The following is a 24,000-nucleotide window of genomic DNA, read 5'->3' on the forward strand; positions in this document are numbered from 1 at the left end:
CTGAGAGCGTGTAACAAAACTTTACGTTGCATGCTATGTCTGTCCTATGCCTCGTCTGTGGTCTCGGATAGCTCCCTGAGTAGAGGTATTTGGGGAATCCTGTTTTCGAGTTACTAGCGTAAGGGAATTAAGTTAAATACTTCTATTGTATACTATTCGTTTAATCTGAAAATTAAAAAATTCAGAGTATTTATCCTATTATCTGTATATGAAATTGATTAACCGAGAATGTAGAGAATAATTTTTTAAGAGAAATACAACTTATTGAAAATTGCTTTAACACTTTTTTTTAAGGTTCTTTTACCACGTGATGCAGTCACATGATATGTGTTTTGATGTAATATGGCGCCTTTAATTGTTAGAGTGTAACAAAATTTCCGGAAGAATGTGAAATTTGCCGAAGTGTTGAACTTTAAACTCAACACAGAATGCCAGTTGATATAAACCGATTAACAGAAGGTTGGCTAGAATTGGAAAGTGACCCAGGTATGGGATTATGACCATAAAAGTATACTTTAATGACTATTGTTGCGAGGGTAATGGAATGAATTACAGGGTACAATAATTTTAGGTAATATCATTAAGAAAGGTACATTGAAGGAAATAAATCCTCATGGTTTAAAGTACAATGAATACAAATATTTACCTTTTTTTCAAATCAGTTACCATGTTTGTATACAATCACCATATGTTGTACTTATGAAACATGGAGTTTTTATGGCCTTTTATGGCATTAAGGGCTGAATATACAAAACGCAGCTCATTTTATTTTAGTATTTTCTATTTTGTTTAGGATTATTTGTTCTAACCTTATTTTTTTATGTATTCTATGTATATTAAATGTATATTATTATACTTTTCTTTCTTAGGTTTGTTTACATTGCTCTTGGAAGACTTTGGAGTAAAAGGTGTGCAAGTAGAAGAAATATATGACTTGCAAAAATCTTTGGAGGGTCCTGTGTATGGATTTATATTTCTATTTCGGTGGATAGAAGAGAGGAGGTCCAGACGAAAAGTTGTAGAACAAGATGAAAGCTTTGTGAAAGATGAGGAAATCGTTAACAACATATTTTTTGCACAACAGGTTGTCATTTTACAAATATAATTTACCCGTTTTCATAAGATTAAAGGTTTTTTTAAGTAATTCTTTTCTTGCAGGTTGTGCCCAACAGTTGTGCAACCCATGCACTACTTTCAGTGTTACTTAATTGCCCAAATATCCATTTGGGTACAACTTTATCCAGATTGAAAATGCATACCTCTGGTATGTGTCCAGAAAATAAAGGTTGGGCAATTGGTAACACACCTGAATTAGCGTGTGCACATAATTCACATGCGATGCCCCAAGCTAAAAGACGTCAGGATAAAAATACTGGAGTGTCTACTGGTAGATTTACTGGGGAAGCTTTCCATTTTGTTAGCTATGTACCAATCAATGGTAGACTATTCGAATTGGATGGTTTGAAACCATATCCCATGGACCATGGTCCATGGAAGGAACATGAGGAGTGGACTGAACAATTTAGACGCGTAATCACTGATCGCTTAGGAATGGCAACAGGGGAACAATTGCAAGATATAAGATTCAATTTAATGGCTGTTGTTCCTGACAGACGGCTAGCTATATCTCATAAATTAACTATGTTAAAGACTAATAGACAGATAGTACTAGAGGCATTGCAACAGCTTGTTAAATTAAGTCATCAAGATGGAACTGAAAAGAATGTGAACGATTCAGAGAAATCAGATAAACATGAAAAAAAGAATAAAACTGATGATGAAAATGTGTTGCCTAATAAATCAGAAATTGATGAATCCTCTTCTGTGCCAGCTATCACTGTTGAAAAAAGTGATACTGTAGGTGATATTGAAGAATCAGGTTCAAATGTAACCTCTGGAAAGACTGAATCAAAGTAAATAAAATCTAGTTTAATATTCTTGCTTATTTAGTACTTTATTTATTCAAACTTATAAATAAATTGTTCATCAATAGATACACAAAATTGTTAGATAAAAGGTATTGTGATATTACAGTGGTATGGAGAAGGTAGTAATGTGTGCATTGGATTATGCCACTCCACTTCGAATTCAAACTTCACCAGCCCATAGCTCCTCGAGTACTGATACTTCATCTGAGATTGGGTCTGCGTTTAATTCTCCAACTCAAGGTAAGTGAAACAATATTTATGTTGTTTTACAGAGCCGTTTGGTTGTACAAACCTTTTTACTCTGACAAAATATTAAGTTATTTGGACATGCCAGTCGCGTAAATTTTAAATTTTGTGAATTATCCGAAGGAGAATAACAAATGTAATAATGTGCGTCTGATGTGGGGTCTTTTGTTTTCCCTCGTTCGGTACACACTTTCTGCAGCATGTTCACTTTCATTTTACTATTACTATCTGGAACTTCTGCATTGTCTTGATTATTTTCCACACATTTGTTATAGCTTTCTCTATCGCATATTCTAGTATACTTATTAAATGCTGAGTAAGATGGACATGAATATTCAATTACATATACCCTTTCTGGCTCACACACATAATATTTAACGCAGTCAGTCGCGTTCGGCATTCGAACGTTTTTGACACATGGAATTACACTAATAAACTTTGGGTCCACGAAATAACCTAGTGATTTATAACTTTCAACTGTTAAATATTGCTTGTTTCCATTATTATTAGAAATTAAAATTAAACTATTTTCATTTTCTGAATCTCCAAGCAGTGCCTCCAGTGTATCGTTTACAGCTTCCATACTTGACACTGATGTATTCTCATTCTTCGTAGTTTCACTATGTTCAATTGTATTTTGCAGATTTGTAACAGCTCTGATAGTGGTTTGTATGTTCGTTTGTTGAATGAGATTTTGTGTGAAATGACTCATTAGAATATTGTGCTGATTGGTTTTAGAAACTTCTGATTGAGTTGTATCGTCACTTGTAATTCTTGAAGGCACTGTTAGTGATGCTAAAACTTCTAAAGGAATAGTGATCCCTTTATGAATCAACAAATGATACATTAAACGATTTAACATTGAGTACTCCCTTTTATGAGAACTCTGTAGATTATTAATTGTATTCAGTTTATCTGTTACTTTTTCTTGCTGATTATCCACTGCTTCCTCAATTTTAATTAACGGATATGGCGTCACTATTTCTTGATTAAGTGGGTCGAGAATGCTATCGGTAGTATAAGATGAATCAACGAGTTCAGAAAAGTTTGAAGGATCTTCTGTTGACCCCATATAACTAGTCTCATTTGGATCGATCAGTTCAGGTGTATCATACCTGTTTGTTATAATAGATGAGTCTGTTGATAGAGTGTCACATGTCCAAGAATCACCAGGTAGAATACACATTCGTAGATATGGTTGAAATACCTGAAACGAAACAATGAAACAATGTAAGTTATGAATAATCTTTGAAATAATAAATAATCTTACCAAGCCCTCTGTGCATTTTCTGGGTACCCAAACATAACCACCATCAGGCAAATTCACACAGTTATAAAATATAGTACAACTGGTAGAATGGGGTTTCCTTGATTCTGGACATTTTGACGATTCAACTGCAATCAAGATAGAGTAGAAAACGAATAGCGCCACGCTCATTTTGAAGTGTTACATCCACGTTTCTATAGCATACTGAAATTCAAGTCTCTTCTTGATGGTACCTATTTGCTTTTCACACATTCCCCCACATATCTTTTGACACCTCTCAGATACAGTTAGTTGACCCATGTAAGCATTTTTGTTCTGTTCTCATGGCATAATATGTACCTAAAGTAACTTTAGATTTAAAAAAAAGAGGACCTGATTATGTTTCCAGCATGGGGATGGAATTCTGGTCAGAGTAGTCCTACATCCACAAAAGACTTCAAGAAGTTTGTGGTGATCAGGGTCGCTGGAGATGAGAAACATGAAGCAGGTTTAAGTATGTACATTTTCACTATGATCCGCAATATTCACATTGCAGCATTATACGAAGTATGTTTCCACGAACAGGTCGTTCCTTAGGAAATATTAACATAAATGGAAAAAGATTAGTTTCTGACAGTGGTCACCTGCATAAAAAGGTCTGTTTATCTGGAGAAGTTAGGATACCTCATGCCAGAGTAAAAACCAGTAATGGCGACACCGTTACCGAGGAAAAAAAAGTTGAAAAAATTGATCCTAAATTATGTTCAAAGTATCCAGAATTATTTGAACCACACACGTTTGCACCCAAAGACCTTTTAGCGTTATTAAAGAACTTGGAGCATGAAATAAGTATTTGCGAAACCAGTTTGAAGGATGAGAACGATAAAAGGAACAAATACAAAGTAATATCGAACTTATAATGTGGTAATTTCTTTCAGGCATCAAGTAATAAAATTATTATTCAACGCTGTGTTTCAGATTGACGATTGTCGTAGAACACATAATTACGACGAGTTCATTTGCACCTTTCTTTCGATGCTCGCTCAACAAGGTAAATTAGCAGAACTGGTTCAACAGCACTTGACCTTAAAAAAGCATACTTCTGTGTCGGTGAACAGGGTTCACAGGTAACTAATCCACCGGCAGTTTTAATTAGAGATAGAAGCGAAAATCATGCCTGACACACGAAACGTTTGCAGGTCTTCAAAGAAGACAGACACACGTCCAAACTCCTCGCGTAGACGTCGGGGTAGAACCAAATGCAAGAAACGGAAATAAATTAAATTAAGATGAATATTAAAGTTGTCCCATTTATGGAATTGTCAATACTGCAAATAATTAACAAGAAAAAAATTCGCCACAAGCGCATAGTTTTACAAAGATAACGATAATATAAAAGGATCGATTGTTAAACTGATTTCATTGCACTTAAACATTTACTTGTCGCATTAACGATACCGAACGATCACTTTTCATTTTTCTTTCGAAATCAAGAAACTTGTACAAAGTGAAAATAACAGGAAAAGAAGTCCTTTCCCAGACAATCCTAGACATCGGCTGTGCTGTGCGCACTTCCGTTTCCGAAGTCTGAGACTTTTGCACGATCGACAGTTACACTTTACAATTGTACAAATTATCTTTACAAGATATTTTTTATATTTCTTCTCGTATTAATGCGTGATACCCGTTTGCCATCGCACGCGTAAACATGGACATTACGAGTCCTACTGGTACCCTTTTAGGTACGTTTCAATAAGTTTTATCTTTACATCTGACTTTGTTTTCGTACGAAATATATGGTTTCCTAGATACGAATCATACCCTTTTAATAGCCTCCATTCTCCAACAGTTGTCACCAGGTTTCACGCGTTCGTTGGATCTTTCGTAGCCTGAAACGGACAGGGAAAGCGGTGCGACGATTAAACAACACAAACGACCGGCTATTGTCAAAAACATTGAAAATATTTATTTCGGTATTCATATACAAGTACACTACACGCTGTGGATATGTCACTTATATCTAAATACTTATATCTCCGTACAGCCGGAGAGAGGAGGATCAAGAAACTCGTAATTGGAATCATGTTTATCTCGCGGACACAACGGTCGACCGTCTAAGTCGCTGTACGATATTAAACTGTATTAGGAACTGTATTCATAACGTCCTCGAAAGAAGCTATTATCCAAGGGATAAGGAGGGCGGTTAGCGGAAAGGGATGAAGAGGGGGGGGTACGATCAAACGATGGGAATTGAAGTTCCTTCTCCGGCCGGTGTTCTCACGCGCCTTTTTCCGTCGACGATTGGTGGCCGCGTTTATCGGCACGAGGCGGCGGCATTCCCGACAAAATTTTACGAAAGTCTCGTTTCATGTAAATACAAGTAATCGTTTCACGGACGCCGTGGTCGAAGCTCGCGCGTTTCCTCGCGGGCAAAATCGTGGGGGGCTGGGAAACGTCGAAGATCATCTTGGAATCTTTTTTTTTTCCTTTTAACGCTATTTACAGAGAAAACGTGACGGGTAACTGCCATCCCTTCGAGAACTGCGATTCTCGCGGGGGTTGGAGGGCGACGAGGGGCAGTTTCGCCGCGAATTTCGTTAGTATAGGCACTCGTGTGTGGTCGCGCCACGGCGAATCAGTTGCGCGGACGATGCGACGATCGAGCTTTTTTCTTTTTTTCAGAGTGAAAAATTATCCGCAAGATGAGGGGGATGAGGGTTGACTTATAATATATCTCGAAAGTTCTCGCGGCAAGATGAATCGAACTCGTCTAGAAGAGGCTAAAACTTTGAGATGATTAGAATGGGTCTGTCAGCGTGATCCAAAGAGATGGAAAGAACATAGATTGCGGATAACTTTTAACTGATCGTGTATTTCTGTACATTTACAAAAGATAGAAGATTCGAAACGAAGCGCCGCGTCGATTGGTCACTTTTTCCGTTCTTTTTCTTTTTGAGCATCGAGCCACGACTGCACTCAAATGTCGTCACTACTTGTTCCGTGAATGTTTATAATGGCGGCTGATCGATCCATTGCTCTTCGGCTATCCATTCGCAGAACATTGTTTCCATGCGATAATAATAATAATAATATAATAATAATATAATATAAACATGCCGTATAAAATATAGAAAATTCACGCGAGGGATGTAACGTAAAAAAAAGAATATGGGGATGGGGGAAAGGGGAGAAAAGAGGACGAAAGGGGTGAGGAGGGTTAGGACAGATAAACACGGACGAGATCTTTCCGCGAAGAACGCCGATTTACGATAAAAACAGTCTTGTGATGTGTCTTCTTCAAGATACCTTAACCGAATGAATGTGTGTTTACGCGCCGGGGATCGACGGTTCCGATCAGCTCAGAATTCCTTCTGTCTCCCTCTTCAAACATTATAAAACGTCACGAAAAAGTAGTGAACGCTGGATGGTTTTTTTGTTTCGTTTTCTTTCTCTTACTGCGGTCTCGATCGTTCATCGTTCGCGAGGTTTGTTCCCCGTGACATAGAAACGGAGCCGAGGAAAAATAGTGTTCCCGGTCGAAAATCAGCTCGTGTTCGTCGGTTCACGCGCGGACATACTATTTCACGTGGCTCCTTTTAGGCGATTAACAATAATAAATAAAGGTATAATGCTTTACAAATAGAGCGGCAATCGGTTAACGCTTCGAGCCTGGTGGTTGCGCCACCGCGTTCGAGTAAACCGAATAAAGGTCACGATGACAGTGTCACCCGTTGACAATCTTTCGACAGTATTTTAAGAATTAATGATTTCAATTAAGCTCTCGATACAGCTTCCGAGTCGTGTCATTTTTCGAAATTATTGTGTGAAAGGAAATTATTAAGCGTGTTGTACAATTATGTTTTCAACGAGTAAACTGTCAACAGTGATCTATCGATTTAATTCCATGAAAATCAATAGTGTATCGAATTTAAAACTGCTCGTTATCGATTCGAGCAGTCTGTTTTTGAAAGTTACAACGGTTAATGTTCTCAAATCGTTCGAACCGATGCTGCTACAGGCTCGCAGAGTCAACTTCCGTCGGCTTATCACACTGACTTACGGGGGGAGGGGTGTGGGGGCGTTGTCGAGCGCGCGGATCGAAACGATATCCGGACTTTCCCTTCTTTCATCCTTATAAATACATAACAACGCGTTAAAAATCACAACAATATTGCTCGAATGAAGCAACACGTCGCTTTGGTTCTGTCGTTTGGCCCCGGACACGATCGATCGACGCGTTCGTCCAGGAAAAACGTCGAGAAGGAGGTCCCTTCTTCGTGGATCGCGCGACGATCAAAAGATTACTCTCTCCTTTCCAATTTATAAGTTCGTCCCTCGATCGAATTTTTCTCGTATGACACTGAAACGTTCCCGAGACCGTTCTCTCGTCTTTGCTCGCTCTCTTTCTTTCTCTCTCTCTCTCTCTCTCTCTTTCTCTCATTCTCTCTCACTTCCTTTCACACTCAGTCGCACACACACACACACGATATCGAAAAATACATTAATTTGAAAATATATATATATGTATGTATACATATACGTATATTTATACATATGTATCATTCTGGTATATGTGCATTATGTATATTAATTACATACACCCATAGGCTCGCTTAATACTTGGATGCTGCGCGTTTCTGATATCCAACCTAGAACCTCTATACCCCTTCCGACAGAGAACAAAAAAAGAAAAGATTGGCTCCCGGTGCCAAGAATCTCGAAGGACCAGCAAACAATGCACACGAACAGTCACGCACACTCACGCATCCACGCATTGTCTCGCTTGCTACATACATATGTACACTACGTAGTCACGTTAATAGTAAAAGTATAAAAAAAAAGAAAAACAAATGAGAAAAGGAAGAAGACAAAAAGGAAAGGGTTCCAACGACGGGAGGAAGAACCGATGAGGGTTCGATTTCTCGGAGGTACGCTATATACACAGGATCGACCCCGTAGAGTTCGGCGTCGATCGGCTTCGACGCGACTATCACAAACGCTCGGGCTCCGCTGATTCTCTTCTCGCGGAACGGTGTTGGGTCGTGCCGCGCGAGGAATATTAACCGAGCGATTTAGAGGATCGGACAAGAAAAGGGGATTTATTGCTTTGCGCGCGAGCGTGCAGGAATTAAAATGTTAAGAATCGACTGGCGGTAGTGAAATTAGCCGGTTGCGCGATGACCAATGACCAATTGAAGGTGTCCAAACAGAGGCTCGACGCGGCTCGCGCGTCCGAAGATCTTCGAAGTCGTTCATTATTCGTTTCCCCCATTCGGTTTCCTTCCCTTCGTTAATCGTCATTGAACTCGACAACGGTTGAATCGTCCGAAGATCTTCGGATCGACGTCTCTCCGTCGGTCCGCGAGCCGAGCTGAGCGTCAGAAATTCCAGAAGCAACGAGGTTGCTACGAATCTTTGCGCACGGTCTGGCGTACACGATTAAATTCAGCTCGAATCAACGGTAATGATGAAACAGCAACGAAATAACCTAAGAAGGTCTTACAGCGTTAAGTTAACTTACACCCTAGTCGCAACCTTATCACCTAGATCATCGTCACGGTAGAGCATGGGACAGTGGGAGACCCGTGTTTTGGCTTTTCTTTTTGCGGGTGTCCGGGAACCGCGTTCCCGACTTCAACGACTGGCGTCGGGTAGCCGTTCCCCCGATTCGAATCGATCCGATCTCATCGTTTCCGGGTAAAAAAAAAGAGCTTGACACGGATTCGCGCAGCGATGACGACAAATCCGAAGAACGCGCGTCGACGGTCGTGGGATCGAGCTACCCGATCGAACGTAAGCTTAGCAGACACCCGGGCCAGGTGTCCGGCGTTGTCTATCTACCTTACTCTAACTTATCTGACTGATCCTAGCTTATCCGATCGATAAGGAAAGAAAAGAAGAAAAAAAAACAGAAAAGAACCGCACGGACGATTCTGTTGCACGCGACATTGGCCGATTACCAAGGTGCCACGCGGGTCCAATACTGCAAAGTCGGTAGTAGTCGCTCGACGAAACTGTACACCCCCGTCTCGAGAAGCTCTCCGGAAGAAAGACCGCGTGACTAACTGTGCGCCCTACTACCAACTACCATCACACTTGGAACGTTCGCTCGATCATCGTCGCCGGAAGTCTCCAATCCGCTCTCTCCATCACCGATCTAGTTCGAGGGAATCGTCGTCGTCGTCGTCGTCGTCGTCGTCGTCGTCGTCGTCGTGGCCGGTGCCGGCGTCGCTGCCAGCGCAGCTCAGGGATCTTTGGATCTGTCTGATGATCGCAAAGAGGGCCGCGAACGGCTCGGTCAGTAGAAACAGTTCCTCGCTGGTCCACCAGATGACGAGGAAGAGGATGGTCGATCTGGTCTCACGGCCCGCTAACGGTGGCGTTCGCCGGCAACGAGTGGTGAGCCGTGACCAGGCTCTCAGCTGTTGGTTTCCCGAGACGGAGGATCGACTGCAGGGAGGCTACCTCTGAGGCCAGACGGTCGAGCCTCGATTTCACCTCCCTCTCGCTTTCTGGAACGGTCGCGACCGTTGGACCGGTCCACTCGGCGCCCAAAGAGATGCCGGAATCGCGTTCGTCGCTGGACCCCTCGTTGTCCCATGGAGGCGATGCTCTTGGTCCGGGTTCCTGCTTGATGCCTTGCAGCGCCAGCAACGCGCTGGCCGCGTCTTTGTCGCCGATGCGCGACTTGTGCCTGAGTTTGTGTGGCAAACTGTTGTTGGCCGCCGGATTCTGCGAGCTGACCACCAGCTGTGGTCCCTCGTCCCCGCTGCCGGATGAAAGTTCGAACGGCGACTGTGCTCGCCTGCCGCGCGACAGGTTCAACGCGCTCGTCGTGTCAAGGTGCATCGCTGGGTGAGGATAGGCGTACTGGAAACTCTCGGACTCGGGATAAGCGGTTGTCTCCGGTACGTAGAGCTGTGCCGGTGACCTGGGCGATCTGGCACCGCTGACTGGCTGATGGATCACCGAGGTGTGGACCGGGCTGGGCGTCCTCGCGTACAGAAGCGCCGCGGAGGCGGGCAATTTCGCTCTTTTAACGCTGATCGGCGGCTCGGCTGGCAACGCGGCGAGCACGTGTTCCGTGCTGATCACGGACTCACCGCAGATGCCGAATTTGTCCCTTATCGCCTCGAGCTGCGCCTTCAGGATGTGATTCTCCTTGCTGAGCTCCATCACGCGCTGCTCGAGCACCATGTCGTTGAAGCGCCTCTTCTCGCGAGACCGCTTCGCTGCCTCGTTGTTACGCCGCCTGCGGTCCCAGTAGCTGTCGTCCTTCTTGTTGTCCGGGATGAACTCCCGTTGCTTGCGCTGAGAAAATAGCTCTTTTCTGATGTCGAAGTTCGGGGGGAAATTTTCGGGATGTGTCACCTGTTGGGCGTCGTGGTGATGGTGCTGCTGCTGTTGCTGCTGCTGCTGCTGCTGCTGCTGCTGCTGCTGTTGCTGCGACTGCGGCTGCTGCTGCGGCTGATGGTGGTGGTGGTGGTGCTGCGGTTGCTGCTGCTGTTGCTGCTGCGGCGGCGGCGGCTGTTGCTGCTGATGCTGGTGTTGCTGTTGCTGTTGCATGGACGGCGGTCCGGCGTGGTGAGCGGGATGGGTCAGCGGCGGCAACGGTCCGTGGGCGTCGTGACCGCCGTGAGCACCGTGACCGGCATGCGCCATCGTATGGGTGGCCGGCATGTTACCGTTCAGACATGCGGTCTCACCGTTGATAGGTGATCCACTCTGACGGGTGACAAATTCTGCCACCATTATTTGTCTTCTTAGTACATCTGCAAGCAAACGAAACGGAAAGACGAAATTAGTACGGTGGCGAGTAGACTTCCGTACGACTCGGTGTCGTTCAACGTGTCACGCTGATCCAACGGGATTAATGGGCGATCGTATATTATCCCGTCGGGTTCACCGTGTCGGATAGTTAGAGGGAAACAATTCGCCAGTGAATTGAGACGAGTCTATTAACGTCGGTGACGAACCGCGACACGTGCCAAACGCTTATGATGACGATGACAAAAACGACGACCAAGAGCTTGCTCGAAGGATGGGGTAAGTAACGCTTCGAACGAACAAATTAGAAACCGCGAATGAAATTCACGGTAATGTTTGGACGAAATGATTGCGCATATTTTACCTGTCCTTTTACCCGCGATGGTTTCATGATTGATCGCGTTTTCGAGAACTGCTGTATGATCAGTGACCTATTTATATTGTATACTGAAGTATTCTGTCAACTCTGCTTTCGTAAGTACTATAAATTGTCGCAGGTTCTAGACACAGGTGGCTAATGTACGTGGCAGCCCTGATCGACGCGACACCGACACGAACGCAGAACGCTAAGCAAATACGGTGAGCAGGCCTGCATTGTGAACGTATGCTTTTCTTATTTGGACAGCGAGGTCCTTCGAACTTCGAAACGGAACATTTATTAATCCAAAGTCACACGAAGTACGTTCCAGGAAAGTTATTCACGATAAATACAGTCCTTGTACGGTTCGGTCACGCGACCACCGAGTGACAGACCCATTACGAAAGAAGGTCGACCGATGCGGAATCAGGAAGAACAAGGAAAAGAGAGTCCCGTAGAGTTCGCAGCTGACCTCCCCGGCTGCAATTCTCTTTTTTTTCGCCGTCAAACGATTACGCAGCCCGCTCGGATTACAATCCGCATCGATCACCTGTCGCGTGCTTTCCTGAATTCAAATCGGAGGACTCGAGTGGTCGCGGCGGGTGAGTCAATGCGATCATTCCGCAGTCGTGACGCGACGCGAAACAATTATAACATGGGCCCATCTCTGAAATGTAATTGGAGCCGTAGTTGTTAATGCGACGATGACACATCATTATGAAAACTATGCGTCATACCTGGCGCGGGACGTCAAACAACGATAATTGGACATTCTTGGAACTATTGTTCATTCATCGGGCTGACTGCCCTTCTTACGTAGGATAGAACTGACCGAGGAAGCCATTACGACGTCAATTCTGTTACGTCAGAAACCAAAATCTCTTACGTGATACTGAAACAATGCGTCCACAGGGTCGTGAAAATGTTGTGTAAGGATTAAGATGATGGTAGATGATAGACACTCGTGTACTCCGCGCAACTGTTCCTTAAGTCCTGCAGAATTCTTGGTCAATCCCGTTCGTCTAGTGGCTATCCGAGTGTCTGAAATGTCTAGTGGACGAGGCGAGCCTGATCTATGCGACAGGCAACGCGGAATAAAAGTGACAATCCCAGACATGGCGACAGGAGATCATAGCCGAGAGGATGAGCGTCGCGAGCTTTCGTAACCGTTATACCTGAGAGTGGCACCGATGGTCAAAGGTGAAGCATTCCGAGGGATCGAAAAGACGTGCCTGCACTGCCAACAATACTGGCTCGAAACGACAGCAAGAGAAGTCACAAAATAGCCTTGGGTAAGGTCGCGCTCCTCAAGGCCGAGGGTGTCAGCGAACCCAGCGGGCGTTGCCAGTATGAAGCGTTAGCAGCCATTATGAGGCGCATTCACACTTTAGACACCGAAAATTCGTGATCATTGGTCCAAGCAAAAGACTATTCAACCGCTTTTATCCTATCATGCTGACTTTCGCCGATTTCCATATTTATGAACCGATATATCTACAGCTCGGCAATTAATTTCTAGCATTTACCATTAATTGTAGCAATGCGCGCGTTGCATCCAACTTTTACGTAGATAACATTTATCTCATTTTTTCTTGCTTCGCCTTTTAATGTGCAGTCACGTAATAAATTACATGCAGATTTGTTAGAAAAAAATGAAGATAAATATGCGTTGCGATAATATTACGCTTTCTGGAGGAATAAGGAAAACACGCGCTGAAAGTGACACATTGTCGCGCGAAGATAAATCAGCGAGATATCGGTGGCGTAAAAATGATGGAGTTGAACGCGCGAGCACGGTTCCGGGCACGCGGTGTAATTATGTAAGCGCTCGTGCGAGCATTTCCGCAAATCGGTTGCGCGCTCGTTACGTGTTAATTGGCAGTGATAATTGTCGGGATAGATAATGCTCCGTTTTAGCAATATTGTTACGATTTTCAAACGAGATAAAACAGAGCGGAGAAGAGGAAGAATGGAAGAAGAATCGGTACACGTATCTGTTTCTAGAATGGAGTCGATTCATTTCAAGATCACGACCCAATCTCCGCGATCGGATCAGTTGATTCGCCGGTTAATTGGGAAATCATTTGTAGGCGCGTTCGTTGAAAGGAAGAAAAAAAGCGAGAACGTGTGAACGTTAATCCACGGCGAAGGGGAGAAGCAGAAGCGAAGGAGGGAGGCGTGGTTACATAAGGGAGCACGTGCGACTCCGGAAAACGTGACACGTGCTGCATCGTTGCTATCTGCCGTTCACGTACGGCGTCATGAAAATATTTGTTTATTTCAGCCTTCGGCATCTGTAACACGGAAATGTCGGAACGGCTGCGCACGTCGCTGAGAAACTCGACGAAACACGTTTTTCTTCCCTTCTAACGATAATGTGTCGGTTATAGGCAGATGTAACGTGAAAATATAAATGTTAAATGATTTTCCTATCGACCGAAATTAGGTACTCAATGGATAACGGGTATATCAAATCGCTGGAAAATAAAATAGAAAGATAATGGTCTCGTGAGCCCTCTGGTGGCAAGAACAGAAACTATGTTGCACTAAAGAATATCTATCCTTATAATACTCTTCTTAAATATCGATTTTGGATGTTTTTAATTTCTTTTATAATTCCGCAAATGTTTTGTGCGAAGAAAAACAATACTTTATACAATAAATTATTGAAATAACGCCATTACGTCTATAAAGAAAATTTGAATATTTCAGTAATACCGCCAATTAGATCGAGATTCGATAGTGAAGTTCGAGAATCGCAAGCGCGGTTCGAGAATCGAAGGCGACGCTAGAAGTTTCGAAGCATCTGCAGGAGTGATGTTGCTGCCGCTTAAAGTGTGAAGAAAGTGTGAAAAAGTGGTTTATTACGAGAAAATTCGTTGGAAATGTCGTCATTAGGAATCAGCGGAACGCGATCGTATAAAATTCGATCGACTTAGTATATATTTAGTGCGTGATGTTGCTGGATTCGAAAACCGTCCCCGGCGTCCCTCGCCGAGCGCCTATAAATAGGTAGATATTGCATGTTTTTCCCAATTATTCATGCTTCCTGTTCGTATTCGTTGAATTTACTTAAAGAAGGCGTATGTATACTTTCAAAATTTGTCAACGTGCCACGACTGTCCGTTACACGCGAGCCTCACGCTCGCGAAAAAATTGGGTAATTCGAATAACGGTCGCGCGATATACGATCCCGAGAAATTCTATTTGATACTCGGAAATCCTATCTTACTGCGCTTTAAAAACTTCGCACGGCCGATCCGTCGCGTTCTGACCGGAATATTCGCAAAACTAAAAAGAACGTCGAAAAATGACCGTCGCCGCCTACACTCGCAACAACAATCTATCTATACATTACACTTCTCTGTTCATTGATTTATTTCAAATTGAATTTCGAGTTCCGTTGCGTGTACGTAACGAGCGATACAAATTGAGCAACACACAAGGGTATCGAACCTGAACTACGCGAGATGGTTAGAGCTCGCGCGGCCGTTAGAGAAAGAGAGAAAGAAGTAGAAAGATCGAGCTCGTGAATTAACCGTTGAAGCACGCGGGCCAAACGGTTACGCAAGAGGTTCGAATGCACTGTGCCGCGCATGCGTCGCAACCGTCCACGTGCTGTACGCGCCTGTTAGAAGCGAATGTCAGGCCGTTTATATCGCGGAAGCCATTCCGGTAAATGTATCGACGTACGTGAATCTCTTCTAATCACGTAGTCCCTGCGAGCCAGCCAGCTAGTCGGCAACGTGTCGTCGCGGCCTCGCGGCTGGCTCTGCGCACGGTTTTATGATCGGCCGAGGCTGCCGCGTGTCCTTCCACGCTATCGATTATGTATCTTGCACCTTAATTTATCCCCGGTGAGACCGTGCGTCACCGTCCAGTCGGAAACAGTTCCGTTCATCGTTTCTGCGAAACGCAATCAGTATCGGTGATATTCCGCTGGGAATTCGTGTAAACGTAGCCGGTCGCGTTGGGATCCCGTGATCGCGCACGACCTTTCGTCGTCTGACGCTAGAGGGCTCTGCGCATTGAACCGGAAACGCGAAATTGTGTGTCGAATTTCCGGGTACTTTTTATGCTCGCCAAAATGGAATATATATTTCCAAAAGATATAATTTTAACCCAGTCATACGACTGGGACATTTTGACTGACAATCTTTACTGTATACCGTCTTATTTATTAATTGAACGTCGAAATTGAAGAATCTTCGACAACGCGTTCTCGCGTCTCCGGATAGATGGCGAAACACTGTTACCGATTCTGCGAATCCTATCTTCGTTGCGAGAACACTGCATGCCAAAATGGAAACAGAGGAACGCGGTTCCGATCTTGGCTAATAGGCGCCTGATTCATTGCGATGCCGCGAGGTGTACGATTGGGACCCGAGTCCCGCTCTCGAAATTGAGCAATCACTTGGAATTTCAGTCGCGGATTACGTACCGCGGGGTTCGCGTGACTCATGTCGCGGCTGTGCACCGGGGTTCTATCGATCCGACGATTTTTCCCAGAGCAGAGAACACGCCGCCCACATGAAATATCTGTCGCGGTGAAATCTCCGCGATTGCTCGCGTCGACCGCCGTGGCACGTGATGCGAAAAGCAATTTAAATATCGGCTAACGGCTTCATTCGAATCTCCGAACGCCCAACATCTCGCATACCGAGGCTGCGCGGTCTACGGCTCGGCGCGCGTTAATTATCTTGTAATATCGGCACCCGTATCGCTCGTTACTCCGTTTTTCACTGAATTAGAGGATTAATCTCTCTCGCGTCCGTATCGCGAGCAATCAACCGACCCTTTCCCCGCCGGCGTTCGGAGGAATGAAATCAACCGGCATGTTACCCGTTGAGTCATATTTAGCCGTTGCATGTTTCACCGCGCGTCCGTGTGTGCGTGAGCCGGGGCGGCGGTGTACGCGAGTAGTAACACGCGTACACGCGGGGATCGTACCAGGAACACAGGGATGGAAGAGGTTGTCGGCCCTGTTCCCGTGAAACACGAAATTTATCAGGAGCAGCAACGCGGCGCAGGCACGCCGGAAAGGCTTTATGGTCCATCGTAAACGCCAGCAACGATTCGTTAGCGGGTAATAGACGTCGGCCGGTTTCGCGGCAGAAAATTATCGAGCGAATAATTTTGCAACCTTAACGGGTGCCACCGTTTCCTCGAACACGGTCGATAAGAACGGGCACACCGAGAAACGGTAATTATAAACGCGGGCAAACGTGGCGAAACCCGTGAGTAGTTGTTTTCTATTGCGCAAACCTCCGGCCATACGCGAAGATCGTATCGGCGGGCGCGCGAGCGCGCTCACGCAGCGCAAACCGGCGGGGCAGGAGGGGGGGACAGCAAGGGATATATCGGCGTGCAGCTTTCGTTTCGTTTCGTTTCGTTTCGTGTCGTGTCTCGGGGTCGATATTTCTCCATGGAGATAATAATAGCGGACCCTTGGCGCGCGCGTCACGCACACACGAAATAATTACGTAGCATTGGGCAAGCGTTGGAATTGATCCGGCCGGCGACCGGCATGCGTTACGTTCAACACCTCTCCCCACTATATTCGCTCCTGGTACGATCTCGATTCCACGGAATAATTACCGCTTTAGCAACAATAACGGGCAAAGACTTCAAACGCCCGTTGATCAATGTCCGATGCGCTCGGCATGTCGGTGACCGGGTCGTCGGAGACCCAGTTGCTCATACTTCACACAGTAATACTATCACTCTCATTCGACTCCAATGTTCGAGAATTGTTAAATGAACAGCGATTCAATTCTCTTACCTACAACCCCATGAGTTTTAGCGACGCCTGATGGCTAATTGCATGACGCGATCGGCGAATAAACAGATGCTCTCTCGACCGTGTTTCTAGCCGTCGAAGCAATTCACTTTTGCTTCGTATTCTAAGCTCGATCCTCGGCGAGGACGCGATCATTCACGCGCGATTATCTGGAAATCCGGCGTCCGGCGAGGATGCGCGCGGAAAACTGAAAATCCGAGCCACGTGACCGTTAGAATTGAAACGATCGCGACCGGTACATCGCGCGTCAGAAAAACCGTGTGACGTACATAGCAGAGGACAGCAGCGTACGCGCTAGGCACACGTGTTACGAAGCCGGACAATCACGTTTTCGAGCGTTACCGTCGTCGGGCACTGTCGCAGGACACGCGTTACCCGCTCGCGTGCGCCGGCGAAAATAAACGAGAGCTCGGGGAATCCGCGACGCGGCTCGATTCTTGAATTATAAATCGCAATTAGATCGATCCGCGTGCGTCACGTGTACCGAGGGGGCTCGTGTCGGTCGGTTGCGCAACGTGACACTAGTCCAGTAACTGGTGACGCAATTCAAATGACAACACTCGTCGCTGGGTGGGACGTGCGCGTATCCTTTACTCCAGCCGCGGGAACTTCCGTAATAATTTATTTAAAGTTTACCGATTAGGGAGCGTCGCTGACGGAAATATCGCGAAACGTCTGTTGATCGGTGTTCTGTCGAGCAGGTAACAAGAGGCGAAAGATAACCGATTTGCATAATCGGACAAGAATCCTTTGTCCTCGACAATCCTTTGAACCGCCGAAAAGCGATGCGTATACGTTTGCTTTGCCTTCCGATGAAAATTTATAGACACCGACGATCAAAGTATAATCGGTTTGCCTTAATTGCGCGCCATAATGAAATGCGACTACAAGTCACATTTGCGTCTCGAGACTAGAACTGACCTCACCGACAACGCCACCGGCGTACGAACGGTTAGGCGAACGGACTTTTTCTTGTCTCACTTGAGACAGCGTATACGGTTCATAAATTTACTCGTGTGTCCGGTCGTGGCGGTCGATTATTCGCCGGAAAATCCGCGAACGCGCTCGACATCGCGCCGCTATTAATAACACGCGATGACTCGGCCGTACCACCTCGACGAATGATCCTGCGGCGCAGTTGCATAATATCCTGCTCTTCTCGTTCCTTTTCCTTTGTTTCGCCTTTCTTCTCGGTTTCCCCGGATTTTCCTCAATTTTCGATCGTCGAGTAATAACACGGTCTACTTTCGAGGATCGTAGAAACGCGATCGGTTTCTAACGCGATAATCGCGAGAGCGGGCTCGCTGATAACGCGTTTATAAATAGAACGATCAATTAACAGGGAAACTATGGGGCCAGCACGAGGCCACGTGTTATGTCCTATTGTTTGCCGCGCGAAATTTTCGTCGGCGGCGCGGATCGCTCTTATCGGTCCGTTATCGTGTAGTAACATGCGGGGGGAATAGGACGGAGCGTGCGAACCTGCGAGCGGTGGTAGCCGCGGCCAGCTAGCTGACTAATTCCTCCGTAGCGGAGAAAAAAATTATGCGAGCGAGCCGGTGACACGGGTTTCGTAGTCACGCGTGCACGTGTGTCAGCGAGGAGCACGGTTACGCAATGCTGGCGGGCCGAGCACGTGGCCGCGTTGACGATCGGTCGCGTTTCCGTCAGCGATGCCGTTTCCTTTTTATTCTTCCATTCCGGAACCGACCGCACGTGCTGACACTTCTCCGCGAGTGCTGACACGCATAGAATATCGCTGAATCGATGAACACGCGGGGCGAGTCAAAGGATCATTCGTGTCCCGCCCCCGCCACTTCATCTCTGATCGTTCAATTCCAATCGATCGACACTCCTCCGGCGGATGTTTCGTTGTCAAAATCCCTCCCTATGGAAACAAACGCTTCTAGATACGGAGATCTTATACATTCCAGTTATCTTCGATTTTTCGTGTCGCAATTGCGATAACGAGTCCGTTTGTTTTCCTCCTTCGAAGGCAGAATCGTTTCGATCTCGGCGTTACTCAACGTTATGTGAATTTGCGTAACACCGTAACATAGTTGCGCGTTTAAATGACCGAAAGCTCGGGGAACTCTAGAAGAAACGTAAACAGTTTCTCTTCGAACGGCCGGAATTCTTCGCGTATTATCGTGGAAAAATTCGAACGTCCCGTTCTCCCAACGTAAATATCTCCTCTCCGCGGAGCACGCTCTCGAGGATAGTTCATGCGTTTCCGGAGGCAACGTTCTTTCCGTGTTCCCTTTTTTCCAGGGGAAAAACGCGCGGTATCAAGGGACACCGGGAAAGAGAGAGGGTATGCGTAAAGCAAAATTTAAACGATCGAGGGTAATTACGTGGGATTTACGAGGCGTTTAGATGGCGTAGCCGTCTTTGTCCCCCTAATAATCTCGATAGACGGCGAAACTGTAAATCCCCCGACGTGACGCGTGGCGATTCCCCGGTTGACCTGACGCCAGAAACCGTGGCGTGCGTGCGTGGTGGCGGCTATTTTGTTTTTCCTGCGGACGCCGAGCGTTTCGGGGAATGCGACGAACGAGCGGGCGCACGGCGCGCGGCCCGCCGCGCCGCGCCGCGACTTCGCAGAAATTTATTCGCGCGATATTTCAACGTGTCGCCCGCCGGATTACTTTTCGACGAAGGCGTGCTGCGCGCGCACGGCCGGCAGATCGCAAATCATCGCCGCGTTCGATATTAATCCGACACTTGGCCCCGGTCGGCCGCCGCACCCGCAAAAAGACGAGCGCGAGTCAACAAGTTGTGATCCTATTAGCGAGATACCGCGAGCGACGCGCGAGCCTCTAAACCCTAGACACGCTGGGAAAACGATCCGACAGTTCCCCGGACCTCTCTCCCACCGCGACGCTAACTCTTCCGATCGCGTGCGTTACTTTGCAAACTACTTTGGAAGTTCGAGCGGACATTGTTCTCGCGCAGACGCGATATCTCACTCGCGATTGATGAGATCGCGGCGGCTTTCGGGTTGGAAAGGAATGCGCGAGTTTCCAGACGTTCCAACCCTACGGTCGAACGATACAAGCGACACTCGTTTAGAAGTTGCAATCGATTTCGTTACTCGCTGCTTCATGGATTGGCACGAGCTCCGACTGCACGATGATTTTGATAGAAATCGGGAGAGTTTCTGTATCGTTGAGTTGAAATTGTTTCGAGTAATTGGAAACGAAACCTTGAGATGTAATTTGCACGGATAATTTCGATACAAAGGAGGCGAAGGATTTCATAAATATTTATCAGTATGCATATTCCATTATTCGCGGTCCGCTGCCGACTGGTCCGACACCCGTTACATAAAAAAACGTCACGGGGGAAGCGAATCGCGCTCGAGTGGGAAAGGGTTAACCGCGTTATCGACCCTAGGAGTCGAATCTCGAGGCACGCATCGGTATCGCGTGACCGCGTCTTCTTTTTCTTCGGCTCGCTCCGAATTGTATCAACTCGGCCGCGTGACGCACGATTATGTAACGACAAAAGCACGCCTCGTCCCGGCACCGGGAACGTTGTAGACACGTACAGTTGCGCGCAGAGGCTTTCCGTGTAACATTACGCCCCACCAATCCTCGCCATCCTAGTCGTGTTTCTATTCTATTCCGTGCTACTCTTTCCCACTTGCCCCTTCCCTGGCCGCCGTAACCGCTGTGTTTCCCTTCTTATCAGCGGAGTAAGGACGCGACCGTTATCCGTCCCATTAGCCTGGAACCGGACGAGCGGGTTACCAAATTCCTTATGGTCTCCGGGAAAAATATTTCTTCGAGAAACCTTTCGTTTCTCGCATTCTTCCCGACGAATAACAGCGAGACTCGTAAATAACCGTGGAAGTATGGATTCGGATTTCGGAGCTAAGTTTGGTCCTCTTTAGTATGTAAGCTTTGAAGGTACTTACTGCAATTGTCTTTGGATTAATGGGCCTAATCTATTGGACAGCTCAGATATGACGAAAATGGCATTGATAAAGACTTACACGAGAACGGAGAACAAACATGGGATTTCGAAATAGTTTTATTACAGGAAACAAGAGGTTGCGTTGTGAATAGGAAAAGATCCAGGATTTAGGAAATACTTTTTACAGCTCCGTCTCAGGTAAGCGACTTTGAGACAGCTAGGCGAGTATGCACATGGTTTTAAGAAAGCATTAAGTAGGAAGGGAGAAAGGAAAGCAGGTCGGTAAACAAACAGAGAGTAGCTAATTAGGGTCCCTATCTAACGGGCCCAGAAACGAGGGATTTTCCACTTTCCCGCTGTAAAAAGGAATCGTTGGTTTCTAGGCTTCGAAAGGGACCGTTATGAGTCACTGTTACATACCTGCCCCTTATTCCAATAAAACAATTGATCCATTCAGCGCAGCCGAGCACCGTAGATTTGAACTGCCGATAGGCAACAATTCTCTATCAGATAAACAAACATGCTAGTTTCCTAATACCCGAATAAAAGGAATCAGAGAATCAGAGTTATCAGAGAATCGCGAACAAAGGCAGCGTCAGTGGAGAAACGAAAACCGTTCGTCAATTACGCGACCCAGCGGCGAACACGAGTTAAAGACACGAGCTCGTCGCAGTTACGTAACGCGTTTCGGATTCCTTTCATTCAGTCGCGCTTATCTGTCGCGAATCTCGCGTCGGACAGCCGTACCAGGAATTCGGTATCTATCCACGCTATCCGGGATTCGACGAACTCTGGAAGCTTCTCCCCGGTTATCTCGAGCGCGATACACTCCTCTTTCGTGTTTGTTCGGCTCGTGGCGCGGGGAGACAATGCTTTAAGCCGGTGGAGCATCTAAAATTGGAATTTTTTTCGCGCGTGCCATTTCGGAACCGCGAGGTATTCGGCTCCCTCCGGGGGAGTGGGAGGTGCGCGAAGGGGCGGGCGGGGGGAGGAGCGTTCCAAAAACGCGGGGGGATAGGAGGCGCCCGCGGGCCTGAAATAGTTGCCGGAGTACGTCGAACTTTAAGTACAGTACATAAAGGCACGTGCACAATGCCAGCCACTCGATACCGCGCCGGCCATGCGTGTTACGATTGCGGTCAGCCTCTCACGTAACGCCGAGCAGCGCTGATACCGTTATCGGGCCGGCGCAGGCATTTCGAACCGGTCTCCGATTTCGTTTCCCGCTCATTATGCAATTGGTCCCGCGATAACGCGACCGCCAACAGAAAAACAAAAACGGGAACTCGTAGCCCGCCGAGACCATTGTCCACGCCCTCTCGCCCTCACCCCGCCCTCCCGCTGCTGTCCCTGCCCTTTGGAACTTGACACAGTTACGAATTTCATTTCGTGGCGGTCCCGAGGCTTCGAGACAAAGGCGAGTGTCCCCGACGTTGATTCTTTGCGACACGGTAATTGAGGACTTTTTCCTTTGTTGGTACGTTTCGAGGAGTTGTACCTCGCCGAAGGGAGTGGCCTTGGCGAAGGACAGTTCGGCGGTGGCGAGTAATTAGAGTTCAAATGTGGATAATTGTATAGCTTCCGGCGTGAGATAGTTGTCGGTTCAAGCGTAACCGGAGATACAGCGATTTCAATCGATTTATAAAAGCCTGTATTTAAATCCGTTCGTTACGAACGTTCGTCGATCGGCAGCGACACGGGCAACTTCGTTGAATAATAATATTACGGTCCTTGGGAGTGACGTAAGAAATGTCACGAACGCACGGGGAACGTATCGGCTTCGTAGCACGATCGAACGGTCCCCGCGCGAACGTCTCACCCGGTATGCCACCGTGACGTAATAGGAACTCGAGAAATTGTACAATGCCGCGATAAGTGGACCAATGAGCGCGCGCCAGGCGGAACGAGGCGGCAAAAATAATTGAGAACGACGCGTCGAGGGTACCGTTGCCTATAAGGAAAAAAAGAGGAAAGAAGAAAGCGTCACGAAAATCGCCGAGAAACAGTTATCGTAGCCGTTGAAACATGAGAGAGAGAAAGAGAGAAAGAGAGAGAGAGAAAGAGAGAGAGAGGGACAGACGACGGGTGTCGCTGCCGGATCCGAGGCGAATCACGGTCCCGGGAATCGGTCGAGTCGGCGGCGGACAGATATACGGCCGGCAACCGGAAGTTGACTCACCGGAATCGTTTTCTCTTTGGTCGCTTTATTCTTCTCGGCCTCGGTCCTCCGCTTCCCGATGATCGAGCGCGATCCTAAAATTTCCACGGATTCTGTTTTCGAGCCGACCAACGACCCTGATCTATTTGTCTATCTACCACGAGGGGCGGGGCGGGAGGGGGCGGGGGGAGGTCGATAAGTGGGCTGCGGTGATTATGAAAGTGGCCCGAGTCATTTCTCGTTTCGAGATACTTAAACATCGACGGGCACGAGAGTCCCTGCGCGTCGTTACGACGGATCGACGTAACGAGCCGGCGATAAAACCGACCCGCCCCCTCGCCCCGGCCGATGTGATTTGTCGTCCCGGGACCCACGTTCGCGGCGAATGGCAGGAATTAATTGTCGCTCTCCGGAGAGATAGCTTTCCCCGTTATCGGGCGGACGGTCGTGAATAATCGGGAAAGTGTGCGCCGATAAAAGAGGAAAAAAGAGCCGCGCGAACAATGGTCGGGGAGGGATAAAAAGAATAATGTGAAAGGACGCGCGGCGGGAGAGGGAGAGAGGGAAGAAAGGAAAGAG

At 46.8% G+C, this 24,000-nt stretch overlaps 3 protein-coding genes across 9 annotated transcripts in view; 1 reads left to right on the forward strand and 2 right to left on the reverse strand.

The window, feature by feature from the left end:
* Nucleotides 1-7,136, forward strand: calypso (ubiquitin carboxyl-terminal hydrolase calypso). 3 transcript variants are annotated; one of them, XR_012998395.1, is made up of 10 exons: nt 1-118; nt 295-486; nt 870-1,084; nt 1,159-1,913; nt 2,035-2,168; nt 3,830-3,934; nt 4,006-4,322; nt 4,399-4,547; nt 4,620-5,162; nt 5,270-7,136. XR_012998395.1 is itself a non-coding variant. In XM_031991870.2 (9 exons), exons 2-9 carry the CDS (start codon nt 429-431, stop codon nt 4,696-4,698), a joined length of 1,812 nt encoding a protein of 603 aa, XP_031847730.1. In that variant the 5' UTR covers nt 1-118; nt 295-428; the 3' UTR covers nt 4,699-5,229. The 3 variants fall into 3 exon arrangements, 2 of the variants coding, with proteins under 2 accessions (XP_031847730.1, XP_031847731.1); XM_031991870.2 differs by lacking the exon at nt 5,270-7,136 and having other exon boundaries at nt 4,620-5,229; XM_031991871.2 differs by lacking the exon at nt 5,270-7,136 and having other exon boundaries at nt 110-186; nt 4,620-5,229.
* Nucleotides 2,162-4,012, reverse strand: LOC116433617 (uncharacterized). 2 transcript variants are annotated; one of them, XM_031991873.2, is made up of 3 exons: nt 3,675-4,012; nt 3,445-3,569; nt 2,162-3,381 (listed from the first exon to the last, which is right to left on the reverse strand). In XM_031991873.2, exons 1-3 carry the CDS (start codon nt 3,739-3,741, stop codon nt 2,185-2,187), a joined length of 1,389 nt encoding a protein of 462 aa, XP_031847733.2. In that variant the 5' UTR covers nt 3,742-4,012; the 3' UTR covers nt 2,162-2,184. The 2 variants fall into 2 exon arrangements, with proteins under 2 accessions (XP_031847733.2, XP_076222854.1); XM_076366739.1 differs by having other exon boundaries at nt 2,162-3,569.
* Nucleotides 5,362-24,000, reverse strand: part of LOC116433618 (uncharacterized) — a 24,613-nt gene continuing 5,974 nt past the window's right edge. For 2 of the 4 annotated variants that reach the window (XM_076366740.1, XM_076366741.1), the window contains exon 2: nt 5,362-11,192. In XM_076366740.1, coding sequence (XP_076222855.1) covers nt 9,781-11,172 — 1,392 coding nt within the window. In that variant the 5' untranslated portion in view covers nt 11,173-11,192 and the 3' untranslated portion in view covers nt 5,362-9,780. Of the gene's footprint in view, nt 11,193-23,442; nt 23,464-24,000 lie in introns of those variants that run through there. The other 2 variants (XM_076366743.1, XM_076366742.1) reach the window with 2 other exon arrangements.

The sequence above is a fragment of the Nomia melanderi genome, chromosome 4 (genome assembly GCF_051020985.1).
Source record: "Nomia melanderi isolate GNS246 chromosome 4, iyNomMela1, whole genome shotgun sequence".
Lineage (NCBI taxonomy): Eukaryota > Metazoa > Arthropoda > Insecta > Hymenoptera > Halictidae > Nomia > Nomia melanderi.

Coding starts and splice junctions, on each gene's coding strand:
- calypso (XM_031991870.2), top strand. CDS start 429: ATGCCAGTTGATATAAACCGATTAACAGAAGGTTGGCTAGAATTGGAA. Junction 2,169..3,829: donor GTTTAATTCTCCAACTCAAG/GTAAGTGAAACA, acceptor TTATGTTTCCAG/CATGGGGATGGAATTCTGGT. Junction 4,548..4,619: donor TCGGTGAACAGGGTTCACAG/GTAACTAATCCA, acceptor AAACGTTTGCAG/GTCTTCAAAGAAGACAGACA.
- LOC116433617 (XM_076366739.1), bottom strand. CDS start 3,741: ATGGGTCAACTAACTGTATCTGAGAGGTGTCAAAAGATATGTGGGGGA. Junction 3,570..3,674: donor AATGTGTGAAAAGCAAATAG/GTACCATCAAGA, acceptor TCTTGATTGCAG/TTGAATCGTCAAAATGTCCA.